General features: G+C 39.0%; 1 protein-coding gene across 1 annotated transcript in view; it reads left to right on the top strand.

Annotated features, from left to right (window-relative positions):
• LOC147310333 (protein O-mannosyl-transferase TMTC2-like) overlaps nt 1–15,632 on the top strand; it is a 69,489-nt gene extending 53,857 nt beyond the window's left edge. The window contains exons 8-12 of the mRNA XM_086268060.1: nt 1,020–1,141; nt 4,016–4,097; nt 6,531–6,645; nt 8,869–8,932; nt 13,793–15,632. Of these exons, the coding sequence (XP_086124186.1) occupies nt 1,020–1,141; nt 4,016–4,097; nt 6,531–6,645; nt 8,869–8,932; nt 13,793–13,996 (587 nt within the window). The 3' untranslated portion in view covers nt 13,997–15,632. The remainder of the gene's footprint in view (nt 1–1,019; nt 1,142–4,015; nt 4,098–6,530; nt 6,646–8,868; nt 8,933–13,792) is intronic.
• Nucleotides 15,633–16,361: the final 729 nt, after the last annotated feature.

Here is a 16,361-nt window from a genome sequence, read left to right on the forward strand (position 1 = left end):
CTGCTGTTAGATGAAGTTCAAAGAGCTTCACAGATGACTGACGAGCTAATAACAAGTCAGAATAAATGTAATAAAAACAATGCAATTAATTATAGATTAAAAGCACCTTAAAGAAGACTAAAAAGACAAAAAAGATCAGAAGGAGAAGAATCAAATAGGATAAAATAAGCACCCTTAAATAGATTAATATTGTAGGAGCTACAAAAACTGACTGGAAAAATGAAATGCTGAAATAAAAGAGAAAAAATTTTAAAAACAAAAACTGATTAAAACTGACAAGAATCAGGACCCCAAAAGAGCAAGAACAATTATAAGTGTAATATATAGAATAGAGTGGAACAGTGCTCACCTTTTGTAAAGGCTCCAAATCTAATAACTGATTGCCCATTCAGTTTCCCCATTGATGCTTCTGAACGTCCTTGCTTAAAAAATGTTTTAAGCCTTGAACCAAGCCAAAACTGACCTCCATAAATCAGGGGTGTCACTGTTCCAATTTAGTATTGTGAGTTTCTGTTATGAGCACATGCCATCACATCACAAAGGCTCAGCTTATAGTAAGTCTTCTTTGGATGATTCTAACACTATGGCTCATAATCAAGAATATGAGAATATGAATGAGATTTTTACCTCTAGAACCTCACTGTACTCAATTCTAAAATATGGTATTATATTTATGTTGTTGTTTTTTTTAGTTTAGTTTTTTTCCCCTTGTACTTTAATCAAGAACAGGTTCTTATTTTCACTGAAAAAGGCAAAGCCCCTTGATGAAATAAGTGTGTAAATACAAGCAAGTGTACAAGGGTCAAAACACCAGGGTGACTGGGAAGCTAAGAGTGTTGGTGAATTTGGCTTAAGCCAGATAGTTTAGCACATGTTTTTGTGTTTGGGGAGGCAAGGTGCCAAGTGTGGCACCACCTACATTTTTTAAATAAAAGAAATCTTAAAATGCATATGCTAAAAAAAACACAAAACAAGTTCCTTTTATTATTGATATTTTCCATTCTCCTCTCTCCTTTCAGGAGAAGCCTACATGAGGCTGAACAGGCTGGAGGAAGCAGGTCACTGGTACAGAGAGTCCCTCAGGGTCAAGCCTGACCACATCCCTGCTCACCTCACTTATGGAAAACTGCTATCCATCATTGTATGTTCCCTTACAGACACAGACACACACACACACACACACTCACACAGAAAGAAGCAGAAGACAAAGCATTATCTTAGTAATGACTGCAGTGGTTAACTATGTGGCAGAGTGTAATTAAATGGGACCTGGAGTGGCACAGTGGAGTGATGAATAATGCATATAGAACAACTTATGGGGCACTGGAGCAAGGCGAACCCATCCTATTGATTTCCCTGCAGAGACTGAAGAGCTGTGATAACTGTTATTACATATGGGCTTCCTGAGTATGAAAGGCAAGGGTGGATTCAAACGCATGAATTCATTGTGTGACCCTTGCAGCTACTAGTTGGACAGAACTTTCACACTTTTCACACACTTTCCACACAGTGCGAAAGAAAAGAAACTGAAAAACTGAAGGCAGAAATGTTAAATAGATTTTGGGTGACCTTAGGATGATTCTGATCCAGGACTGATGCCAACAAACTGCTGTGTTGGAGCAGGGTAAATACATGGCTGACATCTGAAGGTCAGGGAAGCAGGGAGTTTTTCTGGTGTGGATGAGAGTGATCCCTCTGTGATTGGATGACCCTGATAAACCATGTTTCTTTTTTTTCTGTCTTTCATTGCATGTGCCTGTATATTCATGGGAGTGTTAGAAGACATCCAAGGACACACGAACTTGCCCAACTTCTAAATGTTAAACTTCCTGTCACTTCCTGTACTTCCTCCACCTCTCCCATTCCACTAAACAAAAACAAATACACATGCATGTGACAGATGTGTGAGCAGCTGAGTCAAGTTTAGATTTGGGAGACAAACTGTGTTTCCTGCGTAACCTTTTTTAACGACGCTGACCTCTCTCCTTCCACGGCTTCGGGTGCTGCATAAAAACACAACCGAGCTGAAGTTACAAAACTGTTATGTGCACACTGGCAGCTGCAAACCCTAAGGGCTTTAAACCTTACCTCTGACCAGTTCCCCGTCTTTGCTGAAAGATTTAAAGATATGCAGCATATGCACACACACCTTAAGTAGGTTCACATTAGAGTCACCGAGGGTGGCCGGACATCTGCTCTGCTCCCTTATGCTCAAGGGGCTCCAGATCTATGCACTCACCACGAGGCCACCTCCACTACTAGAGGGCTTAAGAAACATGAGATTGGATGGGCTCGGGACAATAGGCCAGTGGATGGGCTTATTATTCAATTACTCCCCTTCCTTATTGAATCACTCCATCGGCTACATTTCTGGCCATCCTGCTAGAGTCAATCGACAATACAGACAGGGGAAGGAAAGGTCAAACTCGAGCCTTGTACTGTGGTTCACCCCAGCACTGTTTTTCTTTGAAACGTGGAATATTTTAGCTCGAAAGCGACCACATTTCAGCTTTCAAAGCTGCCCACAAAAAAGCTACATGTGTAAATCCACAAAATAATAGGCAGAACCTGATAGTCTTGCACACGTCCACATCCGTGAGCAAATAACAAGTGCAACTCCAAAGCCGCTAGTGTACTCTTTCCACTATATTACAGGCCTCCTTGTCTGTCAGACGTATCTTGCTGGAGTCAGAGTGGTGTGGTGTGCATTAAGGAAATTTGTGGTCATTCAACACCATGAGACTTATGACTTTAATCTCAGCCGTATATTTGGATAATTCGGCACTAATTCTAATTATGGTCTCGCACTGTGGAAGACCGCACGATAAAGTACGTAGAAGCAGCTAAACTAACCTTTTACTCAGCTACAAATCAGGGAATATCCTTTTGATAGTTGTTTGAAAATCATCCTTTTTCCACTGACCTGAACTCGTCCATAAATCTGCTAAATGATGATTTGCTTCTACCTAAATGGACTGAACCACTGTACTTTCTGATGGATGTTTAGGGAAAAGGTTTAATTGAATGTAAAGAGTATGGAGCCAAAGAAAATGTGAAATAAGCCATGTATGCCTGATATTCGGTCATTCAGAGCGATTGACGGCACTGGGAGAAGCTAATGAAGCAAGCCTAATGAGCCCTGCCCTCTCATTTCTTGTTGCATGACAAGTCCGCTGGCAATATAGAAGCAATCGGCGCAGACGTGTGAAACAAAAGAGATGGAGAAATTCAGCCTCGTGAACAGAGGCAATAGAGTCTGCACACAAATGCGCCCACACCAACACCTTGGAGGTTTTTCCTCTAACGGTTTGGCATGAGAGATTGTGCGGCTGTGTTTTTTAATAGCGTCTCTTTTCTGCAGATACAAAGAAATTGGGTTGCTCTGACTCAAATGAGGCCTGCTGATGCACTACAGTTTTTCAGATGCAAAGAAATACATGCTCAGGCCCAGCTATACATATTGTGTGTTATATAATATGTACTGTTGGTGGTCAGCATAATCTATACCATTTTAAACCATGTCGAAACAATAGTGTTGTGGTTTAAACATTCACCATTTGCCTAGCTTCCCTGTTCCATCCTGGGAGGAGACGCAAATCCCTTTGGGTTTGCGTCAGGAAAGGCATCTGGTATAAAAAGCGTGCCAAATAAAACATGTTGCACTACCTACTGTGGTGAACCCTTGTGAATACGAGAGCAGCTGAAAGTAGGTTTAGCTTTTTTTAAGGTTTATGTTTTTAACCCTTTGTTTTAATCTTTAATATGTATATTAGATTTCAGAGCTGTCTTTACAGCTAAAAAGAATTAATTTGATGGGAAGCTTATGAATGAACAAGTGTTTGGCAGTATTGGTTTACCCCGAAGTGCATTTATTTCAGTATTCTTTCTTTCAGGCCTGCAGTGTTCAGGTTATGTTGTATCAGTGGAATAATCAAGGATGTAACAAAAACCTCTCAAAAAAAAATCATGTTCAACCATCACTTATAATGACTTGAGTTGCTTTTTGTTTTTTAAGGGGCAGAAAACAGAAGCGGAGAGATATTACCTGAGAGCTATTCATCTAGACCCGACGAAAGGAAACTGCTACATGCACTACGGTAAGAAATATATTAAAAGATTTATTTAGAGACACGTTAAACAAAGCCTGTTTAAAAATAGATATTCTAATTATAAAACCATGAATGCCTTTATCTTCAGAAGTGTCTGCCTGTAGTTGATGGACAGTTTTGAAGTTATTTTAGCGACAATCTAGTTTGAAGTGTTTCTCTACCAGCTAAATCATGCATGGCTGCCAGTACTGTAAGGCGTTGCATTAATACGGTTATGATCGGCCTCTGCTGCCTTCAGCTGTGCTCACACTCGCAATTCTTTACCCTCCACAAACCAAGACAAAAACTTAATGGCGTCACCCTCAGAGTGCAATTAAATTTACCATGTCATTTGACAACTAATGTTATAAACCACACTGGTTCCACTCTGATTGCTTATGTAACTCGATAAGAATTATGGGAAAGAAAAAATCAAAGCTGGGAGTTAATAATCCAGAAATGTCCAATCTCTCAGCGCTTTTATTAGAGTTCCGTAAAATAATGGCGGTAACACGCTGTCATTTCATTTTTTTCTTCGTATCAGTGCTGGCACTGTTGGAGCTGTTTGAAGCGTTGCAGATGGTGCAAACACACTCAGAAAAAGCCACGTATGCTGCGTTTATCTGCGTGAGAAGACAGAGTCTGAATACACATTTTACGATTGTTAAACACGGTACCGTGTTCCTCCCACGCCGCTGTTATTGAGGCTTTTCATATCAGCTTGGAGGAACAGATTCCCTGCTGCTCCAAGGAGCTATCTCCGGGATATTCATAGGAAATGAATTCTGTGTTATCCCGCTCAAAGCACCATTGTGCATTGTCCCTTTCTCCTCTTATCTCCTTCTATTCCTCCTGGTGCTTTCTCCGCACTGATATCTTTGGTTTTGAGTTTAGATTGGTCAGTGTATGAGGGGTCTGTCTGCTGCTGACTTTGGACGAAGCAGTTTCCCCTTCTGAAGTCCTTACGCTCTTTCTCTCCATTTTCTTTTTTTCCAATGTTATCTTGTAGCTTTTTGCTATAAGTGATGTTTATTTGGGCTGCCTCCTCCTTTTATCGCACATCTGGCTGCCTTTGCTATCCTGGGGTCACTGGATGATCTCCAGGTGTGAGTATGTTAGGAGTGATGCTATCTGTTCACATTATAGAACACCAAATACACGTACAAAGATGTGCTCGGAAGGAAGGACACAGAGGGTGAAAGCTAAAACAAAGACCCCTTTCCTGTCATTGTTCTCATTTTAATGCAGAACCATTTCTAGGTAGTCTCCTTTGGAGTGCGCTTGGTTTTCGGGAATCTCAGGCAAACACAGTTAGCATTCAGTGCAAGAATGCAAACAGGCATACGCCTGAGTTTATCCCTACATTGCAATTTTTTCCAGCATTCAGTAACATCTGTGGTTAGACTTGGCTGTTCATTTATAGCCGCTGGTGCAGGGAGTTGAAGGTGCTGAACCAGGTGGCAAGACTCACACAGGAAAACCCATGAAAACCTGCGTCTCATCTGTGTTCTCAAACGCTGCCGAGCAAAACAACAACAATCCTTCAGTCTATCACTGTCTGACTTGTCTCCTGCTTTCCCTGCCTCTTTTTCTGTCTCACTCATTTCTTACTCAGCTTCCATTCATCTTCGTTTCTTTACACACCAGTCACCATCTTTACCTGTCATTACTCTTCTACAAGATGTCCCCATCTCATTCCAATCCCATTGGTTTGCTGCAGTGCGATAACAAGGAATACAGTTGTGCATTTGCTTGGTAAAATTGAAAAGGAAACAAAAAGCCCCCGTAGCTCTGGTATCTTTATTTTGTATATAAAGATATGCTTAGGCACAGTTATTTTTAAAACTAAATGCTAATGTCAGTATGCCGGAATTTTCAGTGTTGATGCAAAAAGTCTTATTAGTAGTAGGAATAAATTGAAATTTTGAACTAATAATGGCCCTATATGAAATGTACTAAAATATTTCTACATCTAGTAGATGAATTGAATCTGAAGCATAATGATACATGTTCTGGACACTATCAATATATTTCAATAAAGCAACATCATTTGGAAAAATCTGACAGGATTTATTAAGATACAGAATTACGCTAATCTGTTTTGGAGGCTTGGATGGGGTTCTGGATGACCAATGTGAGGCAGATATGGGGAGGACGTGTCTCGCACAAATAACAGTCTGAAAGACAGAATGACAGAAAAGCACTGACATTTAAAGCACACAGCTTGCAAAACGTGCAAAATGATGTCAGTATTGAGTCTGACAGGATGGGTAAATGGAAGAGATGTAAAGAAAAGACTAGCAGCTGAACACCCAAGAAGCAGACAGATGAGTGATTACAGATCTTCCATACTGGACTTAGGAATAAGCTCCATTTCTGTGACACAGGAGCTAACAGGTTCTTAACAGAACTTCTGCTACCCTCATCTTTCTTTCTTTCCAGGACAATTTCTGTTGGAGCAGTCCCGTCTTGGCGAGGCTGCAGAGATGGCGGAAAGAGCCGCAGAATTGGACAACTTTGAGTTTGATGTGGTCTTCAGTGCTGCTCATATGCTCAGGTTGGCTAAAATCGCCACTTTGAAAAAGCTGTGTTTCTGCGTGGGGATTCCCTTACTAGTACAGAATTTTGAATGAAGAGATATTTCAAAGAATTACGGTGTTTTGGAAATTCATTATTTGCTGAGTTTGCCCTCATGCTGCCTCAACATTTGAGGGTTTTGTTCTTTACCACTGCCGTTTAAAAGCCATCTTTTCAAATATAAATTATACCAGCGTTACAGAATAGTAAAATGTCCTCTCAGTGGAAAAGCTGCTGGTAAAGTTTTTATGTATTACATATATAAATGGAAGTGGTGAGGTTTCTGTGCACGGCTTGTAAAGAAGCAATAGGAGAATTTTTCCCTCAAAGTTTGGCAACCGTGTACACGGACAGCTTATAAATCTTAAAATGTGTCAAAAGGGACTGCAAATGTCCTCTACTCCCAGCAACTGAGGGAAAATATTGGAATGATGAACCTTAACTCATTTTTGCTCTACATATCTGGAAAAGTCATTTCTTCTCTGAAGCATCTCAGTGCGCTGCCACAGAGGGTTTGTAAAAAGCTAAAAGTCTAAGGGCTTGACTGAGGTTTGCATTCGAGAACCTAAGGATAAATCTAAATGACAAGTCATTCCTTCGAGTTCTGATCCGACTGGTTATTTTAAGATGAGACCCTCGGGACATAAATCCAAACAGATTAGGATTAGTGTTTATTGATATGACGCCCACCTGTCAAAGCTAAAGCTGTCCTGCCTGATAATAAAGATAAGCTACAAACCGGGGCTTGCTTTATGTGCAGTGACTGACTGAGCATAAACAGGATGATAAGAATGACCTGACAGTCCAGTGCAATGTAGGATTTGCCTGTAATTGTTCTGCACAAACTAACTCTAAATACACATCATGCAAGTGTAACATTGCTGTTAAGCGACGTGTTTTACCGACACAAATCTTTGCTTTATTTTACAGGTTGAGGATTAGGAAATATGCAATTTTCTAATCAGAAAAAGAAGGAAATGACTTTACTTTTGACCTCCCTGATACCTAAAGATTTTGACTTTAAATGTGGCTTCCTGTAACTTTATCTGTTATTTAATGACTCTCTAGCACTTCCCCAAACAAAACAAAGACCAAGGAAGGACACTAGGAGATGACTATGATATCCATAATGTGTCCTTTATTTTAAAGCCTTATAAATACAAATTAGCATGTCAGGAAGGAAGGGCTTTATTAACTTTGGCACAGCAAAGTCCAGATCATGTACTCCATGAATAATGTTAGTGTAGAGCCGATTAACTACTGCTACTGTACCCATGTCAGGGAGGACTTTTGGTGCTTTAAGCAGTCTTGGCATCAACATTGTCTGCTTCTCTTTATCTATTTATAAATGAGAACCTCAAAGTAAGGCCTAATGTGCTGAATCAGTGTCCAAACACATGATCCCATTTATGTCAAGCCTATTTGCCGCTTGTCCCAGAATATTGTTTACCGGTGGCTATATTAGAAGCTCCAGTATTTTACAACATCACTGCAGTAGGCAAAGAGTTTGTACTGTCATTTGACAATTACGTGAGACAGAATGTAAGCAAGTCTTTCAAATTAGTAAGTCATTTTTTAAGCCTTGGCAGGTACAAATAGTAGTATAATTTTCACTATGACTTGCTATTCAGTCAAATACTTTAACGCAGTGTGTAAAAATGTAGTGTGAAATCTTGCAGCTTTTAATAGTATTATAAAAGTTGAGTCTATCTGTATTTACTTAAAATAAGAGTTAAAAGCAGCAGTTACCAACTTGAGGTTCAAGACCCTCTGTAGAAATTTGATCTCACTAATGACTCGAAAAATTGTTAATTATAATTGTCAGAAACGGCCCAAAAATGTAATTGTGGAGCTTACTCTCTGTGTGTGTGTGTGTGTGTGTGTGTGTGTGTGTGTGTGTGTGTGTGTGTGTGTGTGTGTGTGTGAAATTTTCTTTGCTTAAGTATCATTGTGCCTATTAGTACTACACCAGCAGAATTTAAATGACACTAATGACTACATGAATTAATTTGACTATGTATGAGTGAAATCATACACATTTCTTTCTTACGTTAAATGAACAATATTCACGATAATTTATATACTAAGAAGCTTAACAATGAGTGAATACAATCATTAGCTGGAAAATATATTCGTTTTTATCACTGATAAAAATATCTTATAATGTGCAAATTTTTTACTCTCCGCTCTTCTTTCTCTTCAGACAGGCCAATCTAAACGAGGCGGCGGAAAGGCAGTACAAGCGTGCAGCCAGCCTCAGACCAGATGTAAGTACCTGGACTGGTAGGCCTGTTAGCACTTATCATGGAAATGCACACACACGTCTGCACTGTAAATTCAATTTACAACATACTATGTATTACCCATCATTCTGACATTACGTTATAGTACTGTTGTTCCTGGCAAGCAGCGATAGTGCTGGAAATGAAATGGAAACTGTGTTCTGGTCATGCCTGTGAACTGTTACCTTTATACAACCAACCAAATTCCAAGTGAGAAAAGAGCTTAATGATTCAGTTGTCTGACACTGAAGTCACGCTCTTAGCTTCAGAGTAAATGCTTGATCATAACACTATAGTTAAACAGACCAAGCTTTGCAGAGATCATGTCTCTTGATGTCTGCACAAGTGGTTGAGGAAGTTGGTAGCCATTATAGCCTGTCTGTCTGGTATACCTCAGTCACTTCAAAGGGAAAGGGTGCATGGACCAGTCTGTGGAAGGTGATTTAGAGTTATAGGAACCCCTGTGTTGTTAGACAAGGTCTGAAGGAGCTTCCTGGAGTCATTTATTATGTTAGTGTGCTTACTGATGCCCTGCTCTGTGACTTATGTTCAGTTATATGACGGGGTTAGACCTCATCCTGCCTCCACTGCATTAACTGGTGTAAGTCTATAAGGCTACACCTTTTATAGAAGCGTTTGCCAACGTATTTGTCTAACACATTGTGCAAACAACTTGGGCCAACTCTTATTAATTTATAGTTTATTCCAAGTTACACTACTTAACACTGACCTTTGCCTCATCCAAGCAACTAAAGGATAAGCCAGTGTTGTGTCTAGACATAGCAGACATCTTGGCAAAGAATAAATTTCAAATTGTATATTTAGGTACTTTGCTACCCAGTCAACTGGATCAAGAAAAACCTACTTTGGTAACAAAATTTGTTATATGTGTAATATCTAACCCTTAAATGGCCATCGAGAATGTATAAGCTATTAATTCAAATTGATCAATCAAGTGGCAGAGAGATTTTTTCCATCAATCCAGATTAAAACTTCTGAAAACAAATATGCTTAAACACCTTCAAAATGACTAAAAGCCTCAACTTAGAACTTGTACAATACAAAATTTTGAATGGGCACTACTGTTTAACAGCGGGGTGCATGTGAGCTTTTAAAGTCGTTCAAGAAACCTGGAGAACTATTTCTAAAGACTTTTTAAAGAAATTAGAAGAAAGTTTGCCTGTTAGAGAGTTCAGGCAGTGGTGAACAATGTTAAATAATAAATGTGGTCACAGTACTGTTGCTCCACAGTTCTAAGTAACTTAGAACTGGTAAGATTATCATATATGACCTCGGAAAACAAAAATGTTTTATTATGTTTAGTTCTAACTAACCATGAACTATAACTGTTTTCATTAGGAATTTGATATATTTTATGCAGCTAGCTGGCTAGCTACATGCTAGCTGCTTCTGCTTTCTATTTATGACCAGAGATGGGCAGTAACGCGTTACTTGTAACGCGTTACTGTAATCCGATTACTTTTTTCAAGTAACAAGTAAAGTAAGGGATTACTATTGCAAAAACGGTAATTAGATTACCGTTACTTTCCCGTAGGAACGCTGCGTTACTGCGTTACTAAAACCGTGATTTTTTGCGAGAATGTCCCATGACAGTGACGTAAGCGAGTGCGCCGTTAGTGACAACAGCTGTGTGCAGATCAACAATGGTTCACATATCGAGTGCGGGAGAGAGTATGAGTGTGCAGCGTTTAAAGCGTGAAAGTACTGACCTTACTTTGAGTTTGATTCCATAAAAAGTGACAAAAACATTAGCGTCCATCGTGCGTGGGAAGAAAACTTCTTTTTACAGCGAAAAAACCCCCTAAACGTCCAAGCAAGCACCGAGTGTGCTACCACGTAATGGGAAACTCACAGAGAAACTCGCGGATTCTTCAACTGACCGCGGCACACCTGCACCAGGGTAAACCTCCGCCTACCCCAGTCCTGCTTTACAGGTGAAAATAGAGCAACAGGACCGCTAGTCTTTGACTTTATTTATTTTCTGCTGTGTTTTACTTGCATCTATTTGAAAGAGTGAGTGTAAACACAAAAAATATTTTATTTTATGTGCTGGAATGTGTAGAAAATAGGTTTAAATGTTAAACTAATTCATTCAAGTCAGAGAATGTTGCATATAATTAAATTTTTGCTTGATGCATAATGTTAAAAGATTAAAACTGATAAAACAAGTTTTAAAAAGAGACTTTTCCAGTTGATTACAGTTTGTATGATGGATTATGTAGAAAAAGTAGAATTGGGCTGAAAGATCTATCACTTTATCACCTCTTCAGGTTGTAAATCGTGTTTTTAAAAAGTAACTAAGTAACTAAGTAATTAATTACTTTTGAAAATAAGTAATCAGTAAAGTAACGGGATTACTTTTTGGGGGAAGTAATCAGTAATTAGTTACTGATTACTTTTTTTCAAGTAACTTGACCAACACTGTTTATGACCTTTACTTAGTTCAACCTTGGAGACTGACTCACGTATCAGTTCTGGAGACTTATTTTAGCTAAGCAGTTTAGGTCTTATCCACTCCATTCAGGTAACAGTTAGTCATAATATAGCCAAGTCATGTAACTAACCCTCTAGTTTCTGTTTAGTTGTATATCAGCTAATGTATCCTTTGCCCCAGCTAGTTCTCTAACTTTGCTGAAAATGGAGACTAGTAATGTAATACTTGTGACCTTTGCTCTAACAGCCTTTGTGCTTGTTATTCCTACAAGGAATTTCATTTACGTTGCCTCGTGTTCCCATATTAGTGTTGTTCCTGTTACTATGGCCCTTACTTCTTTACTTTTAGAGAACTTTTTAAAATAAGCTAATCTGACCTACTGCCATAGGGAATATCTATAGGCTTGGTATTACTATTTTATACAATCTGACACTTTTAAAGAGAAGGGCTGCCTTTCTCTTTACATCCTGTTTAAGCCTTAAGAGCTCAGTCAGATCTTTGACTAGAAGAATACTGGTTGTCCATTTTAATTTGAAAAGCTGTGTGTTTACATTTTGTTCTGTAAGAAATATGTTTCTTCAATCCCAGTCATTATAATTCACACTCTTAAAGCCTTCACATGCACTTTCAGACACACTGAGGGGCTCCTCTTTTCATTTTTCAGGACTATAGTGCCTCTTCTCTTTGACATTTTCCCTGCACATGTCTGCTTAGTGAATGACAGTCTCTCAAATATCGGCTTAATCCAATAGCTTTCAGGTCATGAAAGATTCAGCTCTGGCTTTACGTGCTAAGAAAAGCAATGAATATGTGCCCCCAGAGAAAGGTGCGAGGGTGTTTTTCATTTTACACACTAAAACGCTGTATTTACCCACTCCGAGATTCATCACAAATATAATGTCGAGTCTGAGCAGAACAGGCAATGCTTCCAGCGTGTGAAAATTGTATAATCATGACACAGTACATGTCTTGCTCCCGGCAAATCAAAAATTATGATACGATGAGGTTATGTTGTAATTTGTATGCGCTTAAGATCATAATCCCTCAAGATTTCAGTGCTGGTGGATGTGGCTGCACCTGTCATTACTGTGGTAACAGTGAGTGTGATTTAATACTATAACAAATGTCCTCTGAGAAAGAGAATTGAACAGAATATGCTGGATAATGTGATCATATTCCACTATGGCTTAAAGGCCTCTTCTCAAAAGCTGTGGATCAGAGGTCGATACTTTCTTTTTTGTCACAGAGGGTAAAAATACAGAAACTTTTACCCTCAAACTGCCTGTTTTCTTTCGTCTGTCCAATTCTATTGTCCCATGATTGGCTTTGGTGTGATTTAATATGCCAGTGTGTTGCATATTTCCCTAAATAACAAGGGAACCCTCATTAAGAGTAAGAGTAAGTATGCCTCTCCTGCCTACAAAATTCCTGTATGATCAAAAACTGAGGAGCTCTGAAATTCTGAAATATAACATTTAATTATAATTATTGTCCTTTTTTGTGTAGGTGAGAAAAACAAAAAGTTAGCTGTATAGTTTTTTTCCTGTAAAAACCGCAATTAATCAACAGCTTTCCAACATTCTCACTGCTTTAAATAATCAAGCTATATGTGCGCATTTGTTGAGTGCGCTCACAATCACTGAAAAGTGGAACGTAAACAAGTGAAAAATCCATGCTGAGGAGAGGCAAAGAGTTGTGTTCATGCTGGGAAAATCTTTTGATTTATTTTCCAAGTTAGTAACAACATGTCATGCAGTGGGGATGCAGTCCTGGGAACGAGGCCAGGCCTGGGCGATTAGGTGCAGATGATTTTGAGGATGAGATATGGGTGTATTTGTTAGTTACGGATGGCTATGACTTAGATTTTGTAGATCCCCACAACTGGACTGCTTTTCAGGGTCATATGGTTTCACTTTGCAACTTAAAAGTATGGCATTTTAATCAAGAGGACTCTAGAAACACTCTTCTCAATGGGTTTGATCGTGCATATCACAATAAATACTGAGCCCTTGCCCACACACAATCTGTAGCTACCTTTTTGTTTACTGCGGCATTGTTAGAGGACATACTCCTATCTATTTGATCTGCACAGAGAGATTGCGTTCTATCTAATTTAATGGGTATTTGATTTTCTTAAAGGAGGGCCTAAAATAAATTGCACCAGAGCCCTTTCTTTAATCTACCATCCAGAACTGGCAAGCTTCCTAAATTGTGTATCTCACATCATTTTCTGTGTCAGATGCGGAAATAACAAGGGCAGGTTTAAAATGGTTTGCCCAAATAAATGCAAGGTCAGCACTGTTGCAAAACTACAACAATCCTGTATCTTATCACCCTTATGCCAAACATCCACTGCTCCCTTCTTTTTTTTTTTCTGTTTTTTATTCCAGTACCCAGCTGCTCTGATGAACCTTGGTGCCATCCTCCACCTGAATGGGAAGCTTACCGAAGCAGAAGCCAACTACCTGCGGGCTCTCCAGCTCAAACCTGATGATGTCATTACCCAGTCGAACCTGCGGAAGCTGTGGAACATCATGGAGAGGCAGGGACTCAGGACTAAACGCGCGCTCGGGATGCAGAAAGGCGATGTTTGAACTCCTCCCTCACTGATGATGTCATCTCCTTCAGAGATATGAAAGAGCTGGTGGCTCAAATTTCACTAAAGACTATTTCTTTAGCGATTCAGCTCACAGTGCTTGTGAAAGACACTTTGAAGGTTTGAGGGCCGGGATTCACTGGACATGTGCTGCCTCACAGTATGCCATATTGCCATATGGTAGCTCAAACTACTAAAACAAACTTCTTTTGCATACATTTTTTATAAAATGCTATGATGTTAAATATACATTGAAGTCAAAAGCAAATAATTTGAAAGTCCCCCAAAAATTCTTTAAGGTCTCAAATATCAGCTAATTATTAGTTGATATAATCTAAACATCTGGCATGATTTAGAGCACTTGATTTAATAAGAGCATAGATTCAGGTGTTAATTCTTACAGAATAGATTTTAAAGCGTGGGCACTGATGGGTAAATTACTCAAGTTGTTTCATTATATCAGCTAGTTTAACTGAAAGATGGACTTCACTACCACACTTGTACATGTCAGATTCTATTTGCAGGTCGTAGGGAGAACTTCTGTGTGTGTGAAAACTTGTGTAAAGTCTTTTGTTGCTCCCAAAGGAGCAAGTGATGTCACTTCAGTCAGTGCTGAATGAGTGAAAGTTGAAGGGATTCTGGGGGGCAGCAGTTACAAAGAAGCAAGCTTAACAGACCAGAAGCATCTCTATTTGAGTTTCGTTACTTGTGGCGCGAAATTGAGTTTCGACCAAATTGTTGTCTGCTAAGCTGCATTATGGGCAATGTAAGCACCATTTTTTTGGTTGTTTTGGACAAGGAAGAAGGTCTTCTTTTGCTTAACTGCCCAGTGATAATGTTGTAAGGGTGCAATCCTAAATAGGTGGATTATTTTTTAATTTTTATAATTTTTTTTGTAAAGAAAGGAAACGAAATCCCTGATGGATTGCTCAGGATAGTCTAGCTTTGAATTTGCCTCCTAACACACTCAATTAAACATTAAAAGCATGCAAGTGCATAAACATCTTCTAGAACCGGCTTCAGATAAAGTGCTGTACATTGCTCCGAGCACATAAAGGAATAGGTTTGGACATAACGTGCAGCCAAACACGTCACTGACGATTGTTTGCACGTGGTGCATTTTAAATTCTCGTGACTGTAATGATTAAAAATTCCTCAGTGGTGCCAAAGCTTGTACTGAGTCTTTACACCTCTCGTGCCAAGCAAGAACTTTTCTTCACTCCTGTGTTCCTCGTGTCAAATAAAGATGTTACATTTCATGTGATCAAATTTAATTTATTAATATGTTATTTTCTTGTGAATATGCCAACACTGTGCCGTTTCATTGTCGTATCTGCCCACCCTTTCTCATTCCTCGCAATAGATAGGCTACAGTAGGCAAAATGACAACTATATTGAAATGGTTTCATATGTGTATTTTTGTTCTCTCTGCTCAGGGACATCAGGTTGTGATTCCTGTCACAGAAATAGTTTGTGACACAGAGAGAGCTTTTAAAGGATTTTAGAGTTTTATGCTTTTTTTTTTTTCCTGATGATTGTGATGTTTGGTTAAATTAAAGGAAATGTGTAGCTTAAACAGTGTTGTGTTTTGTAAAAGTGAACCTTTTTCATAATAAAAAAATGATTTTTTTTTATTTTAGTGCTCCATAATGTCATCCAGGATGCAAGTCAAAAGCATAAATTTCAGACAGAAGTCTGTGGTCACAAGGATACATAAACTCACCCTAGAACCAGGGTGGAATGATTATACAGCATTCATTTTTCACAATAAAAAAGGGTGAACAAGATTACATTTATTTTGGAATTTGGAATCCACACAGGGTCAAATGTACATACAAGCTCAAATACATGCAATAAAATCTTTTGATAAGTGGTACGGAAGGTTCTACAATATCTTTTAAAATTATAAGGCCTATTAACTAAATGTTAAAGATCAAGATTGACTACAACTGGTAGTTACTCTTTGCCAGAATAAAAAGCATTTGCTTGATAGCACTCATTGGAATGACCAACACTCAGAACATTGAGAACGTCTAAGGAACTCGGTGAAAAGCTAAGGAAATTTGTAGATTTTTACAGGGCGGAAATGGCTCTAGGAACCATTTCTAATCAGCTGCAGATTTCAAGATTATCAGTTTAAACCACTGTGTGTGAATATTTGTATGTGTCACCATTTTATTAAGGTCTGGAAGAAGACAGAAACTGTCACCCATCAGATGAGAGGTTCCTGAACATCTTAACCAAAGCCTGCCATGAACTGGAAACTGCTGGAACACCAGTGTCCCTGTCCACATTGAAGTGAGTTTTACATCGCTGTGGACTGAGAGTGTGCTGACCAAGACACAAGGTCTTGCTCCAAAATC

This window comes from Aulonocara sp. 'chitande type north' Nkhata Bay, linkage group LG17, assembly GCF_057382095.1.
Source record: "Aulonocara sp. 'chitande type north' Nkhata Bay isolate Kocher_YH1m ecotype deep benthic linkage group LG17, A_spYH_male_GT1.1, whole genome shotgun sequence".
NCBI classification, from domain to species: domain Eukaryota; kingdom Metazoa; phylum Chordata; class Actinopteri; order Cichliformes; family Cichlidae; genus Aulonocara; species Aulonocara sp. 'chitande type north' Nkhata Bay.